At 37.8% G+C, this 15,711-nt stretch overlaps 1 protein-coding gene across 2 annotated transcripts in view; it reads right to left on the bottom strand.

Annotated features, from left to right (window-relative positions):
- SH3D19 (SH3 domain containing 19) overlaps window positions 1–15,711 on the bottom strand; it is an 81,883-nt gene that overhangs the window by 62,151 nt on the left and 4,021 nt on the right. For both annotated transcript variants that reach the window (XM_036382755.1, XM_036382754.1), the window contains exon 2: window positions 1,604–1,643. In XM_036382755.1, the coding sequence (XP_036238648.1) occupies window positions 1,604–1,643 (40 nt within the window). The remainder of the gene's footprint in view (window positions 1–1,603; window positions 1,644–15,711) is intronic.

Genomic DNA, 15,711 nt, shown 5'->3' on the forward strand with positions numbered 1-15,711 from the left:
TACTTACAGGAATGAAAGACTACTGAAAGCTGCATTTCTCTCAACATTATGAGCAATCTACATTATACTCTTAATTACTCTGTGCTTTCCACATGAGAATTTGGAGACTGTAGTCCAGGCAACTTAGGGCAGTGTTTTATTGCCAAAAAAAAAAATGGTCCACATTTGGCTTTCCAATTCCCTGGAAAAAAATCTGAAGTTTTACTTTGCTTTTGGTCCAAATTCAAACTTATAAAACACACTCCAGAGCAAAAAGATACTGGTGAGAACAACTAGGGAGAAGAAAGAGGAAGAGATTGAAGCTATTTCAACCTTAAACTAAACATTTTGATAAAGTAAGTTTTCTTTTTTACAATGGTTTGGATTTGTTTGACATTATTGTAATATGACATGATCTAATGAAAGTTCTAACATTTAGACACAATTTTTTTAGAAAATAAAAGAAAAAAGTTCAGTATTTTTAAGTATTAAAGGAAATCAGCACATGCAGTGATTGAGCCTTTAAGCAGATAAAAGTATTCTAAGACAAAGGCAATACCCCCCTGCAACTTAAACACGCTGCTGGAATCAGCTACAGTGCTGAGGCAGATGGGGGAGGGAAGGGAAAATCCTCTCCCATCACATCACACAATAGACACAACACATCAAGTGTGCTGTAAGAAAACGCTACACTGTTCTTTCAGCTATAAATCCTAGCCCACTGTACTGTAAAACTGTACCAAAAAGGAAAAAATGTAGACTGTAAAAATCAAATGAAAAGGTCAGGTCATGTCAAAAGCCTGGACACCAGGGGAATTTTTTGGAAAGACTTTTCACAAAGGAATGGGAGAGCCAGTGTTCGCTGGTTTGCTCTATCACTTTGGTTCATTAAAATTCCACTATCTGCCACATGACATGGACAAAATCCTAGTCCCCAGTGGAGAACTGAAAGACAGTTTGAAAATGAGGCAATAGAGAAAGAGATTATTTAAAAATCAGAGGATAAGAAGAACTACAGAATATTCAGAAGCTTAAGGGAAAATATGGCCTTGCAAATCAATAGCTAGAAGTTCATGACAAATCCTGATGGAAACTCTAAATAAACACAATGTGTTGATGTATGTGTGTATGGGCTCTGTTTAAAACACTTTTGTTTGTTTCTTGTGAAACCTTGGGTATGATGGGATCAGATTCAATGGAATAAATAATAAAGTGTTGCTATTTTTGAACCAAGAATTACTTTCCTAGCTATAGAAGCGAAGAGTTCAAAGTAGTAAGTCATGAGGGGCTTCTTGTTTTAAACCACAGTTTTACCAAACAACCCTGTGCATGATACATAAACAAGCATTTGGAGTTTCAGTGTGCACAATTACAATCTAGCAAGTCCTATTAATTTCTTGAAAAAATAACTTTGCCCATAAAGAATATAAACCAATTATTTTTAACACAAACTTATTTTGTTTAACACAAAACTTATTTTACATTACTGTTACCAAAACAGAGAAATAGAAGAATGACATTTTTATATTTCTGGCCAATTTCCTAGTTCACCCAATAAAAGGAAGAAATTAGGGTAAAAAAAAGAAAGAGAAGGGAAGAATAAATAGAGAAATACAGTTCTTACCCTGAAGAGCGGCAGTCTGGTTTATTTCTTTCTGAGCGATCTGTGAGAAAGGAGGCATAATATCAGCACAGAAGTTGGATGTTCTTTAGCAATACTAGTACAGAAGTCTTAAGAGAACTGTGAAACCATATGACTAGCAAAACCAAAAGGTGATTCTGTTCTCAAACTGTTTTCCCACACTGAACTAGACTGCCTAAGACCAAGTAAAATTACTGCAAGTTTAACATTTGTTACAATTCCTCCACTCAAAACACAGTGTATTTAATGTTTTGTATTAATGCTTTGGAAGCTTCTCCTCCCTTTAGCTGAAATGAACAGTGCTTTAGTTCAGGATAAAAATAAGGGAGAGGGAAGAGGAAAAAAGAAAAACCACAGATTACTCAGCGCAAAAAAATCATTCCATGAATCATGGCTGGCAGAGTTCCCTGACAGGATGGGAGAAAAATCAGCAGTTGGTTGCAGCAACATCTGCAAATACACTGAATCCAGTGCAACCCCACCATTAACTCTTCAGCTTCTGGGGGTTCAAAATACTGAATTTTTCTGTGTTTTTAGAAAAGGTTTTCTTTATCCTGTAAGTATTTCAAGTAGCTTATTTGGACTAATGAGATTGACCCACAAAAATCTACATATAAAGCTCCAGCATGCACCAAGAGTATAAAATATTTCTCTCAAGAGTTATGATTATTGTACAAGCATTATAAAATAACTGCAGTGCTATGATATTAGAATTAATATATTATCTTTTATATTTTAAGTCCAGAATATCTTTTACTGCATGACTTTTGAACTACTTGAAAAGCTGAGGCTGTTGTCCACCTAACATGCATATATTCTAAAATTAGAGGAGGGGGGTTTAATCTTTTAATGCAGAAAGATCCACTATACAAGCAGAAGTTAATTCCTACAGCTGCACATAATCTCCACTGACCATGGTGCTTTTGATTCTAATTTGATCTCTGTGTATTTTAAACAGAAAGCTATTTTTCGTGTGTTAATAAACACTTTACTGAAAGCTTGTCTATACAGAAGACTCTTCCTAAAAAAATTTTCACGCTCACAGATTGTATTTTCAATCTTAAAGCTCTGCATTTGAAATAAAATTTGCTCTGTTAACAGTACATATTTGTTTGTGCAGTTTTATTTCCTGTGTAAAAGAAATATTTTCCTCTCCAAGCTTTACGTGCTCATTTGATTAAGCTTTCATTAAAGTGGTAAAAAATTTATCTCATGTCAATTGTGCTTAAAAGTATGTAATGCTTTTTCCATCCATAGGTGCTCCTACTGAGCTGTCATAGCCACACAGTTATAATTTATTGTCTTCCTGACTCACGGCGATCTTCATTTCATCACACTGTGTGCAACTCTGCTAGCAGAAGCAGCATGGTATAGCTCTGGAATAGCTCAAACCAGAGCTGCAGCAGCAGCTCTTCAAACACACACTCCTTCCATCCTTACCATGTAACCTCCTTACCTGGGAGCACTGAACAAAATGAGACCGGACCTCCTACTGAAATCTGTTTGCCATCTGTTGCTTGTTCTCAGCACCTCCTGCTCTGTGAGCAGCCACAATCTAACAGCATTCAGACAAAGCCCCCCCACTGCTGAAACAATCGTGTGAATGAGCGAGTGAAAAGGAAGAAACCGAGTCGGAGCACATGTAAGCACAGCCTCTGGGAGCTCTCCCACACAGCCCATGGCCAGTCAGCAGATCCTCCACTGCCCGCCCACACCGCTGCAACCTGCTCTTTCAGGAAATCAATGTGATTCCCTTCTCCCTTTTATTTTCATTCCCGTTTCAGCATTGCAATGCTATATTTGGTTTTGCACATTTTATTTTCTGATAAACTTAATGAGAGCACACCATCCACACACATAATGATCTTCTTGAAAAGAATAAATTGTAATCCTACAAGCAAAGAGCCAACATTTTAAAATAGAACTAAAACCTCCACTACATTAGGTTTGCTGTGACCTTAACCTTTAAAATTTGTTTTAGTTTCAAGCGTAATGAGAGACTCAAAGAGTTCAATCTTTCAGCTATGTGCTTGGAGTCAATTAGGGGGTGAAGTCACTGTACCAGGAGGTGTTTAAGGAAAGACTGGACATGGCACTCGGTGCCATGGTCTGATTGACAAGGTGGTGTGGTCAAAGGTTGGACTCAATCTCAGAAGTCTTTTCCAACCAAATTGATTCTGTGATTCTGTATATTTTGCATTTCTAAATGCTATTTTGGCATTAAGTACAAGCATCAATTCAAATTATGACACACCTCTACAAACACTAGAATATGAAAGCCTAGAAAAAACAGGAAATTTTTTTTGCAATACACACACACACACACACAGATCTAATCTTTCCATTCTGTAGGCAAATCCTTGACTTAAAAAAAGCTGAGTCTCAAAAGTGCATGCCCACAACTAATTTTCTTTTCTCTATACATGTTACCTCAACAGCAGAGAGATGTCTTTGTAATCTTTTCTAACAGAAATAAGCAAGAAGACTGTATAGTTAGAAAGATCTGAAAATGAAATCCTGCACTACATATTTTCCTCAATATCAAAGATACAAATTGCTATAAAACATTACAGGACATTATGTCCTTCTAGCAGAAAACTGTATATTCTTCAATCCTAAACTCTGGAAACCAAAACTGTGTGTTGAATCAGAGCAAACACTGAATGCTGCTGGACTAGCACTTAAAATGAACAAACAAGCCTGTCTGCACTCTGGCATAGGAAATGCACACGAAAAAATGCCACTTCTAGCGACAGATACTACCTTCCAGACACAAGACACCAGTACTATCCTCCCTATCCTTCTGTTGCTAAAAGCAATAAAATTCTTTACTGTGTATGCAGCTGTAGTATAATATGTTAGGAATTTACAAGCAGCTAGTACTCACAAGCTACAAAACCGGACTGTACAATCCTAAGTTTATTTTAGTTAATGAAGTTCTTTCTGCCTGTTCTCCAATCCACAATTTGCATAGCCAAAGATCTGTAGTCTCTCAATCCGTGAGAACTGACCATGCTCCAACCTCCTGCAGACCATACTTGAGATTTTCTCCACTTCATATTCACATCTACTATTTACAAAACCTTTGCTGCCCTCATAACATTACAGCCATACAAGAGAAATATATTAGCCTTGTTCAGAAGCAGGATATAGTGCAAGGAGCAGCTAGTAGGTGCAGCAGACAAGGTGGAAGAAGTCAGAGACTCCTGGCTGAAGTTGGGAAGATTGTTGTCCAGTTCTAAGCACAGCAGAGGAATCAAGGAAAACATTAAGGCACAAAAATCTGCTCTTCATACCACAATAATATGGCAAATCTAGCATTTCTTTACAAAATCATGCTCTGCGTATTTCAGCGGCAGCATGGATACCTTATGCCTTTTTTCAGTATGCAAAAGCTGAGTGGCAGACAGAAATGCCATGTACCAGTTGCTTTCAGAAAAAAAAGTGATTCTCTTAAACTCTAAGTTTGGGAAAATTAGCTCCTTTTGTTGTTTGTTTTTAAAACGGCATAAAAGTTTTTCTTCTCAAGGAAAATATAAGTATAATCATCAGGAGAAAAATAACTGGGTCAACATCATTTCAGTTGCTCCACAAACCTGAAATAGCTTAAGTTTTTGCCAAAAAGACCACCAATGCAGAAAACAGTATCTTTTAAGGCAATCACTCTTGTTTCTGGAAGACAAGCAAAGCAAGGGAAAAAGGCAACTCACACTCAGTAGAGCCATTATTTTCCTCTGTTTATTTTGCAAGCTTCTTCAAAGCATCTTGTTGCTAAGAGTGACTTCAACTGAAAAGTTTGCTCTCACTAGAAAAAAATTCAAGTATAAACATAAAATGTTGAAAAATGAGTGGAAAGTTAACAGACATTCTGCTGCATCAAACTGCAAAGCTACTGGGGAACCTTCAATGCAATTACCTCCTGAGGCTGGTAACTTCCCACTTTTAACCCCATTCCACAGCTTGATCTCTTAAAAGCTGAAGGGAGGAAAGGGGGGCACATGCCATTCCCATTTCTGGGAAATAGAGTTTAACTATGCCTGCTGAATTGACCAGCCAGCAAAAGAGGCAGGGCACTAACACTCTCCGGGAAGACATGTAGTTAGAGCAACCAGCAGTCTCCATGTCAGCAGTTTTTAGCCCCCAATGGCCCAGCAGTGGTTTCACAGAGAAAGCAAGCATGATATGCTACTGTAACAATGACAAACCTCCAAATAAACCAAGCAATGGAAACCATGGGCTTTTAAGCAGCGCTGTCAACATCAAAATATATAGAGAAATCATGTTTTCAGGATAAGCAAATTATTGGAAGAGGCTGTACAACTTTCATCCTGATGATGCATCTGAATGCATCAATTCCCAGTGAGTTCTGAAGGCCATCAGACCTTGACAAAGCCAAACACTAAGACCAATACAGCAGCTTTACAAAGCATCGTGCTGAAAACGTGATGCCACTATTTCAGTCATATACATCTAGACCACAGCTAAATGGTGCACCAGTCCCTACCAGATAACTGAATCAAAAACTCCAAGTTTTCATTTCTAATTGCCAGTGTAGATGGGGCCCTAACTCAAAGGAATTGCACATTTTCTGGAAAGAAGATCTGCATTTGTGGGGGATTTTCAATGCTAGTTGTATTATTTTAACTGGAACAAGCAGTAACTGCCACTGATACTGCCACCTTTCTGCCTGTTTGTTAAGGCATATTGTGGCTCAAAGCCACTCTTCCTTCCCTTCAGCACTTCCTCAGGTATGGAACCAGAACAATGCAAATTGATTCCACTGTGTAGAATCGACTATAAATTTTGGTCAATTTTGTTAGGAACAGTCATACAGCAAAACTCATAAAACTGAACATTTGTTTAATATTTTAATATTTTAACAGCAGAGTCCCTTATCAGTTGTTTAAAAGACAGAAGGCTCAAGCAGAGATTAATGAGAGGCTTGGAAGGAACTTTAAAAATTTACTTTATGTATAGCTTTCCCTTTACTGCAAAAGGCTACAAAATCAGGACATGCTCAGAGTTTTTAATTGTAAAGGTGGACAGTTTTTATACTTACTTTAAATTCTACAGTATGCTGTTGACTTCCAGAGCAGTACACTGCCAGGAAGAAAACAGTATTATAACATCCCCCACAATGAAATTATAGTAGTCTGTCAGTTTTAGTGCTAAATAGTAACTGAGTCTGTAAGCACAAAGCATTGCTGCAGTTTTTTATACTTGGAGTAATGCTTTTTTCCCCCCACTCTTAAACACAACTGATAGATGGCTGGGGGTGGACCCCAACACACAGCTGAGAACACAATGAACCTCTGCAGTCGAGTATTTAATTTTGAAACCTACTGATCACCATAAAGCATGTAATTATCCCAAGACTTTAAGTTATAGTATCTTTACCTTGCTTAAAAGGTTAAAAATAAACTATAATCATCTTTAAAGCCTTTAGTGCACTTTTAAGTGCACAACATATAAGTGAAAAAGGATTTTACTGGACAGCAGAGGCCACATTTGCCAATGCTACATTTGCTGTTGATTAGTTTTTGTGACTCTGAAGTTCCACCCCCTCATTCTTGCTCCTACATTTCTCCTGCACTGCAACAGCAACAGTGTGTGTGCATCAGTGTGAGCACATGTGCCAGCAAAAGAGGGGGCAGATGCAGAAAACAAAAGAGAAAGGAAACAGACTGTGTAAGCTATCACCATTTCTCTAAAAGGTTTGTGCTGTAAGAACCTAGACTAAACTCAGCACTGGGAAATGGGCTTGTTCTTAAGCCATAAATGATAAACAAAATATATAAGCAATCAAATACACCCATTACATACATATGTTACCACACTTTTGCCTTCTACCACAGTTGTTTAAAGAGGAAAATTAGGACACAGCTGCTTCTAAAGCTCTTTTTAAAAAAAATTAGCAACTCCTGGAAGTACAAATCCCCACATCTTCATGAAAAACATGCCAGCTGATCAGTGCAATGTAATTCTTAGATTATGTACTTCAAGTATAACTAGACACAGGTATCAGTTCACCACCAGTATCACAGTGGGAGCTACTGTAGATGAGCCCTACTACTTATTTTTTTATACTTTCCTAAGGAAAGTATTAATTGACTCAACATTTTGATGAACAGAAGACTTATAACCACAAAATACGTTTCTCTCTAGGCATTTCTAAAATGTTAAATCTACATTTCTGAAAAATAATTCTCTGATGTTGCTAGCATTGCCATTAAAAGCAAATTCTCTTTTATCTTTTTATAAGAGTACCTTTTTCTTCTCGAATCAGAGATTTAGCATGCCTGCAGAGATTCTGCATATTCCTCAGCTAGACCACAGAGCTCACTCGGTCCTACCTATGTCTGCCTGTCAAAGGGTGCTGATACACAAACAAAAAATGCAATAGTTAGATGTGTGAATAAACTTGTCCTTCTGACACTGTATTTAACAGACTATCTTATAAGCATTCATACACAATATCCAAGATCCAAATTTATTCCATTGTTCTCCTCCTCAGGCGTCTGCCTTACTTGAGAACCAGAACATCCAGCACCAAAAGTGCCTCCAGCTTTGAACACTTCTGTGTAGGTACATTCACCTGTCACAACATACTGCTGAGGTGGAAAACCTCAACAAAAAAAGTCCCCAGGGTAATCTTATGGATTAAGCACTTGGAAGCCAAGTCATATTCAATGTGGGCAAGACATGGATTCACAATAAAGTGCTGAATAGCAATTCACAAGATATTCCCCCGTCTGTGTATCAGGAAACAAATTTGGCTTTAAAACAAACAAGAAAATTTCCTTCTTGACTATTTCATCCTGTGAACCACTGACAGAATAAAGGTGACATTGCTTTCAATTCAGATATCAGACATGACAGTGAGTGCAAGTAAGTGCAGAGGTCTGCACTGTGGGAGGAATCCGGAGACTAGGGAGATGAAATGACACAGAGAGAAAGAAAATAATGTATGAAAAGAAAGGATTGTAATATACTCAACCACAAAAAAAAAAAAAAAAAAAAAAGCAGTATCCCTAAAAATAGAAGAAATGTACCAGGCAAGGAAAGTATTTACTTCTCTTAAGATACCGCTGAAATACTCAGTAGCTTGTTCTTGGAGTATTTTATGGTCCTTTGTCACTATTTATGATTAAAGAATCCCCAGGCTGTTTACCCAGTCCACCTAACAAGAACAGTCTTAAATATCACTGATTTTTTTACAAGTACTAATTTTCTAGGGAAGTGCATTCGACATAAGCCTATTAACAACATATTTTCCCTCCAGTGACATTAGTAATTCTGCCCAACACAGAAATAAAAAAATTCTAGGAAAATGAATGTAACAATTGCTTCTCATGTGCATAGGATACTTCTGAAGTACCATAAAATGGATTATTCCCAAAAAGGACTCTTGCACTTTATCATCAAACAAAGACTACAAGACCTAGACACATCATAAAAGGGATTAATGTGAAAGTGCAAAAAATGGATTTATTTAATGATGGTGGCATATATGAATAAATTGTTGTACCCTGAGATAACCCTCCTCCATCAGCTTTGAGCACATGCCTAAAAGTTGTGCAACTCTGCCACTATTCCACAGAACAGGAAGCCCAGCACTTTGCTGTTATTAAAGCAAGTAATGTTTGAAGGGGTATTATTTAATTATGTAGTGATCGGCATCCAGTTTTTAAAGAAGTGAATCACCTAGCATTCTGAAGACATTTTACTGAGGTGTGCACTGAATTTATCCACATCTACTCCAAGGTGTTAAACATCTACCAAATCCCCTTTAAGGTACCTCAGAGTCCTCCATTACTGGCCTAACGTGTGCATGGAAATCTGCATACATGTGCCCTTTGGTCCTGGAAGAACATCCTGACCAGTTGTCACTATGTACAGCTGGATTCCTGGCACCATGATGTCACCTTGTGCAGCTGTTAGAAAAGTAATTCTTTGCCTGTTTCTACCCTCAACATGAGGCTACTGCATTTTGTTCTCAGTCTTCTAAATGCAAATTTCATCCATTCAGGTGCTACTCATGGTAACACAAAGCAGTTTCACCTACCGTCAATGAGAGGCTTCAAAAACTACTTTGACCAAGAAAAAGGAGGGCAAAGTTATTAAGCATTCGAAAGCCCTCAAAACAAAGAATCCTGTGCTCACCACAGATAAACACAGCTTTTCTCAACACTCGGTAATGCTGGCAGAGACAGTTCCAATTGTTTGGTACTCTGGAGGAAATAACTACCCTCCCATGTATTACTAGACCTCTCCCCAGTTCTGTGCACTCACCAAAAAGGCCTACAGATCCTGTCAGAGGCATTCAGCCTCTGTAAATATACTAATAAGTACCTCTACATTGCTATAGTGCCAAAATACCATAATGACACACTTCAAATAGTTCTTGGTAATGGATCCACAAACATCAAGCTAGAGGACAGCAATTACAGAAATGAAATGTCCCTAATGTCACGGCAGCTGCTACCATGTATTTCCCAGAGATGATATTGGTCATCTGCAGCAAGCTTTGCACACTAGAACAGAAAAACTAATTTTTTCCCTGAAGTTAGGCTGATAAGAGCTGAATACATGAGGTCTGCAGCATTATCCCATTTCATCATTCAGTGATACTTTTTCCATGCTCCAGTGATGCTCATCCAAGCATGGACTTGACCTGCTTAAACAATGGATGTGGTAAACTGTCCAGGCAGGACATGGCAGGTACCCAGTCTCAGGAACTCCATTCTCAGGTGTATTTCATCATGTCAGTTTGGAGTTCACTGGATGTTGCAAAGAATGGCAAGCTTAAGACAAATGACAAAACGTTCAGCATTTGGCATCAGTTGAACTGTGGCACCTGACAATGCTGTTCTTCAAGTACCAGGTAGGAGACAGACTTCTTAAAAAGCTTCTTCTTTGATCCTAAGTCCCACATTTCTAATAGATTTGTACCCTAAACTTAAAGTGCAGCTATAAAATGGATACAGCATAGCAATGGAGTAATTTAATATGAGAAAGTTATTGAAATGCTGAGCTTGTTTCTGGAAATTTATGTCCCATCTCTCTAACAGGATGAACGAACAGTATTTTAATAATAAATAAGATCACAACACACTGCACACTCAAAAATTCTTTTAAATGATTTAGCACAGATGTGCACAATCTGAATCAATTTTCATATATAGATCTGTGATATTGAGAACTCAGTTTTTAATGCAAGAAGGAATTCATGATGAATACAAAATTATCACCTTGAGAAAACAAATTATATTCATTTTAGTTTATCTCTTATAAACAGAATCTAAATGCTATAACTGAAGAAAAACATCAAACAGTTTCTTTTATACATACAATATTCTGTCTAGAAGGAGAATGGACCTGAACCCTTTTGTAGTAAACACAGTGCTTGAAAATTTACTTAAGCTTTTAAGGAAGTAAATCACCATGATCAAGACCACATTAAAAAGCAGAATACAGATAAGAAATTTATCATTATAATTCAAGAACCAGTGATTATCCAGCAGAAATACCAACAGGTATGCAAAAGGCTGTAACTGATTTCATATAATGAATGACTGTGCTCCTCACTACCATGCAAGATTTGAAGACAAAGTCTAAGTGGATTCAAAAAAGGAATTGAATTAGTGAAAGATAAATCCATTGGCAGCAATTTAGCAGGGCCTTTCATATGAGGCCTCCCAGAAGTTGCTAAGAAATTGACTGCAAAGGGGAAGGAATTTCTCTTGGAAGTAAAAACTGAATCCTGGGAGGTGTTTCTTGCATACTTTCCTGAAGACATTTGTTTTTTCAGTTTGTGTGCTGTGACACGCGAGCTACTAGCACAGCTCTGAAAGGCTGACAGTGTGCCCACTATTAACCACAGGAGTAATGATGTCAATCATTTGAAATCTTTAGCATGTTCTGATCCAATCATATTTTCTTCAAAAGCCTGAACAAGCTGACTGAGGTCGCAACACATACACACAAAATAAATGCTATGATCTCTTTAAAAGCTTAGGGGAAAAAAAAAAAAAAGAACAGTAAAATTTGTTGCATTCAGCTTCTACTCCAGTGTGAACCTTTTCAGCCTTGCTGTCATCCAGCCTTTCATGCTGGACCCAAATACAGCCACTGAAAGCAGAAAAGCAAGAACATATTTGCTTTGTAACATATGCAAGAGTTTCTAAACCAATTAGGTTAATCTTTGAAGCATCTTATTTAGCATTCCATTAAATTTTGTCAGAAGATTCTAAATTCTTAAGTCAGAATGTCAAATTGATGTTTTTAGAATAAAACATGAAATCCATACAAATCTCTACAGATGTAAAACACCTGAAGCAATTAGTGTAACAGCACTACATCAAGTGGTCAATTTAAAAATATTGATATACATAAGATCCTGTGTCTGTCAAAATTTATACAACGTTGAGGGGGAAACCAGGAATTTTTCTTGGTCCGTGCCATGAGCCACTAAATCTATGCTTTCCCACAAAACATATTTTCATCCTTCACTAAAGGGAAGGATGCTTGCCAAGCATAAACCACAGATCAACAGATGATATACTGTGTTCCCAAATCTGCTGTTGGAATGCTTCAGTGCCTTTTGTGCATACTGCTTTTCAAGAGCAGAGTAAAAATTCTTGGCCAGCATTGAAAACAACACTTCCACTACATTTTTTCTATACAGTCAGAGGACCTGAATAAGGAAGGCAGGACTGTGCAATACGAAGGCTGAAGGGGCCAGACTCCTCTATCCTAGAAAACAGAAGGCAAAGAAACTACTTAACCACAGCACACTGCTACTTGTAGGGTAGTAACAAAGATCACAAATGCAAACTCTTCCTGGTGTTAGTGGACAGTATTGAATAGAGCAATGGTCACAAATGTAGCTTCGGAGGCCCAGGTTGTAGGTGAGCAAAAGTTCTTCCTTTAGGAAGAAGCACTGAAACAGGTTGAAAGTAAAGCACTGAAACAGGTTGAAAGTAAAGCACTGAAACAGGTTGCCTGCCGGGGCTGTAAATCCCTCTCTTTCAGGAGACTTTTCAAGACATTGCTAGACAAAGCCTTGGCAACAGGCCTGCTTCAAGAAGGAGGCTGGACTAGGTGACCCCAGAGCTCCCTTCCAGACAACACTTCCATGGCCACAAACACGAAGTGAGCAAAGCAAAGAAACTGAAGAATGCAAAAGCATTGTATTTCGCTATAGATAATAATCATCAAGAAAAGAAGTTCATGGAAAATTATTTTAGTGCTATCAAAATAAAATTTCATATGGCATATATTGTGTGAGATGCTATTGAAACAAAACACACAGAACTACACTAACTTTTAATGAAGAGCGTAAACACCACTACCCTGTTGTTTCCAGATTTTAAATCAAGGTGATGCATGGCTTCCAAATAGATAAATTACATTTAACATCTCAGTAATTGCAGCTGAACATGCCTCAGTGACTTCAGCTATAGAGAAAGAAAAAACAAGAGAGAACTTCAGAGTACAGAATTTGAGAAACAGAATCACAACAGAATGCTGAACTGATAGACTGCAAGGACACTGGGCAGAATGTCCAAGATAAGGCCAGCAGGACAAGATTAGGAGGAATAAACAAAGCCAACTCATCAAACTAATGTGCTAACTAGGTAAAAGGCAACTCTGGCAGGGGAAGACCACAGCCACCAACTCAAGAATCCCACATACTCAAAAGAGTGAGCATGTGGGCTGAGTAGCAGAAGAATAAAGAAAGCAACTTAACTAACAGAAATAAAATACTAATTAATAAGGGAACTGTATAAATTATAGCCAATAAACAGTAATGCCTCTGCTTGTCAAAATGTATAAATAATGAAAAGTTTTGATAATTGGTGTACTGGCTTTATGAATTTGCCAGCTAGGACCCCTTTCTGAGCTGAACTAAATAAATCAAACACCTCAGCTCTGTGTGGATTGGCCTCTTGCACACTGGGTGAAGGAACTCATTTTGGGACAACAAAGGCTATATTCTCAAAAGCAAATATTAACAAATTTATTTACAAATATTACTTTATTTTCCGTCAGTAAACATCAACCACTTTGGTAAAAGCTTCTTGCAATGAGGTTATGACTCATTTTATGCTTTGCTGTCTATCCCCATTCTTTATGCAACATCCCAGACTTATCATTTGTTGCCCTGACAGGAAATGATTGCTTACAACACAGGTAACAGCAAGGTCTTTGTGCAATCACAGTTCTGTGGGTTATTCTCTGGCTACAAACTCATCTCTCCTTAAGCAATTATAAACTTCTGTGCCTTGCTTTGGCTCTAACCTGAACAAAGTAGGTCCATTTAATCACTTAATAATGATACTTATTATTATTTGTCCTTCTACAGTTTACTTGGCTAAGAAATCACCCCATTGACTACCAGAAGTTTAATTATTTTTGTAAGACCAGCCTTCATTTTTAGAAGCATTGTTTCTTTAGAGGGCACAACATTCTTTGGGGTTCAGTTTATACTCTGGGCCAAGTAACTGCATGCGGGTTTTTTTCTTGCCACTAACTTGAATCTCAAGATATGCTGGAGAATTTCCATGTATAGGCTATATTATTTAACTTCCAGAAAAGCTTTAGTTAATATTTACATTTACTTCAAACAAGCTACAGTCAAAGACTATGAAATATAGCAGAAATTTCAATGGGCTGTAAAAAATGCTTAATCATATAATCTTCTTAATACTTCCAAGATACAACATGCCAGCATCAGTCAGAGATTATTACAGGAGAATTACATTATTTGTGCTCTTTGGATCTTAAATGTTTTACTGTGGTGGTGCCTGAAGCAGTTATTAAACCTGAAGCTCTAAATCTGCATCGGGACTATCAAAACAAAACAGGGAATCCCAGGAAAATCCCAGGGAAAAGAGGGAAGACACGGTCAGCTGGCCGTCCTGCTGAATCCATTCCCTGAATCCCAGGGAAAAGAGGGAAGCAATGTTCAGCTGGCCATCCACTCCACCGCTTCTAGAATTTGTGAGCTGACTAAACAAAGAAATAATTAAAATTGTGGCACCTGCTCCCGTATTCTGAACGCTCCTCTTAGTCCTCTTTTTAAGGGCTTCCTGTGTACACACGGGCAGACTAGCAGATCATAGGTAGATGTATGAATTTATTTAAAACAAATTATCTACTTGATGGAGACTCTTTTCTCTTCTCTTAATAAAAGAGGATAAATGGTTACACTTGGTATGACAAGCAGAACAATTTCCAGATCAGCACTTAAGGACATAGGCATGCAGACATGCAACAAATTCAGTTTCAGCTGAACAATGCTGACTTCTCTTCTGCAAGATGCCGATCCTTCCACTTCTTAAATAAAAGAGTCGGTTAACCAACTAAGTCTTCGAATTACCCTTTTCCTAATCACGCTTCCTCCGAGCTCCAGGGTCATTGGCACCTCTTGGGAAGGACTTAAGCTTGAGCTGTCCTTGTTATGATCCAGTGAACCCTAAAGGACATCACCATCACTACCAAAACAGCCTCAGACCCAAGAATTTAATGAAGAATTTCAGACCATCTTATTCTTTACTTCTTAAGGCCAAATATGTAGTTTTGCATTAACATGGGAACAACTGCTGAGCGTTGTTGTATTAAATTCTTCATTTATCTGTAAAAAGTCCATGATGCCTGCAAAGTAGTGTTCACTGAACTTTGTCAGACACACTACAAATACATACCCCCACAACCTCTCAGCATGTTGAGCACTGAAATATTCAACCTTAATTTGTTATACTGGATACAGCTCATTGTTCTCAGCTTCAAAAACAAGTCAGTGCCAGGTTTGATGTGGGAATTGTGGGAGCGTAATGAATTGATCCAACTCTGAACTAAATCTTGTTTTGGCATAAAAAACCCCAAAGCACTCAGTCAATCAACCAACCAAAACCAGATGATTTCACCCATAATCTAAAACTGCTCTGTAGAGTTAAAAAAGTTCCAGGAAACATCTGAACTACTATGGCAAAACAGAAATAGGGGAAGGGAATAAACCCCAACAAAACTCAACCCAGAGATGTTTAAATCAGCACAGCTAAACTCATGTACAAAATTTACAGCCA

The sequence above is a fragment of the Molothrus ater genome, chromosome 4 (assembly GCF_012460135.2).
Source record: "Molothrus ater isolate BHLD 08-10-18 breed brown headed cowbird chromosome 4, BPBGC_Mater_1.1, whole genome shotgun sequence".
Classification (NCBI taxonomy): domain Eukaryota; kingdom Metazoa; phylum Chordata; class Aves; order Passeriformes; family Icteridae; genus Molothrus; species Molothrus ater.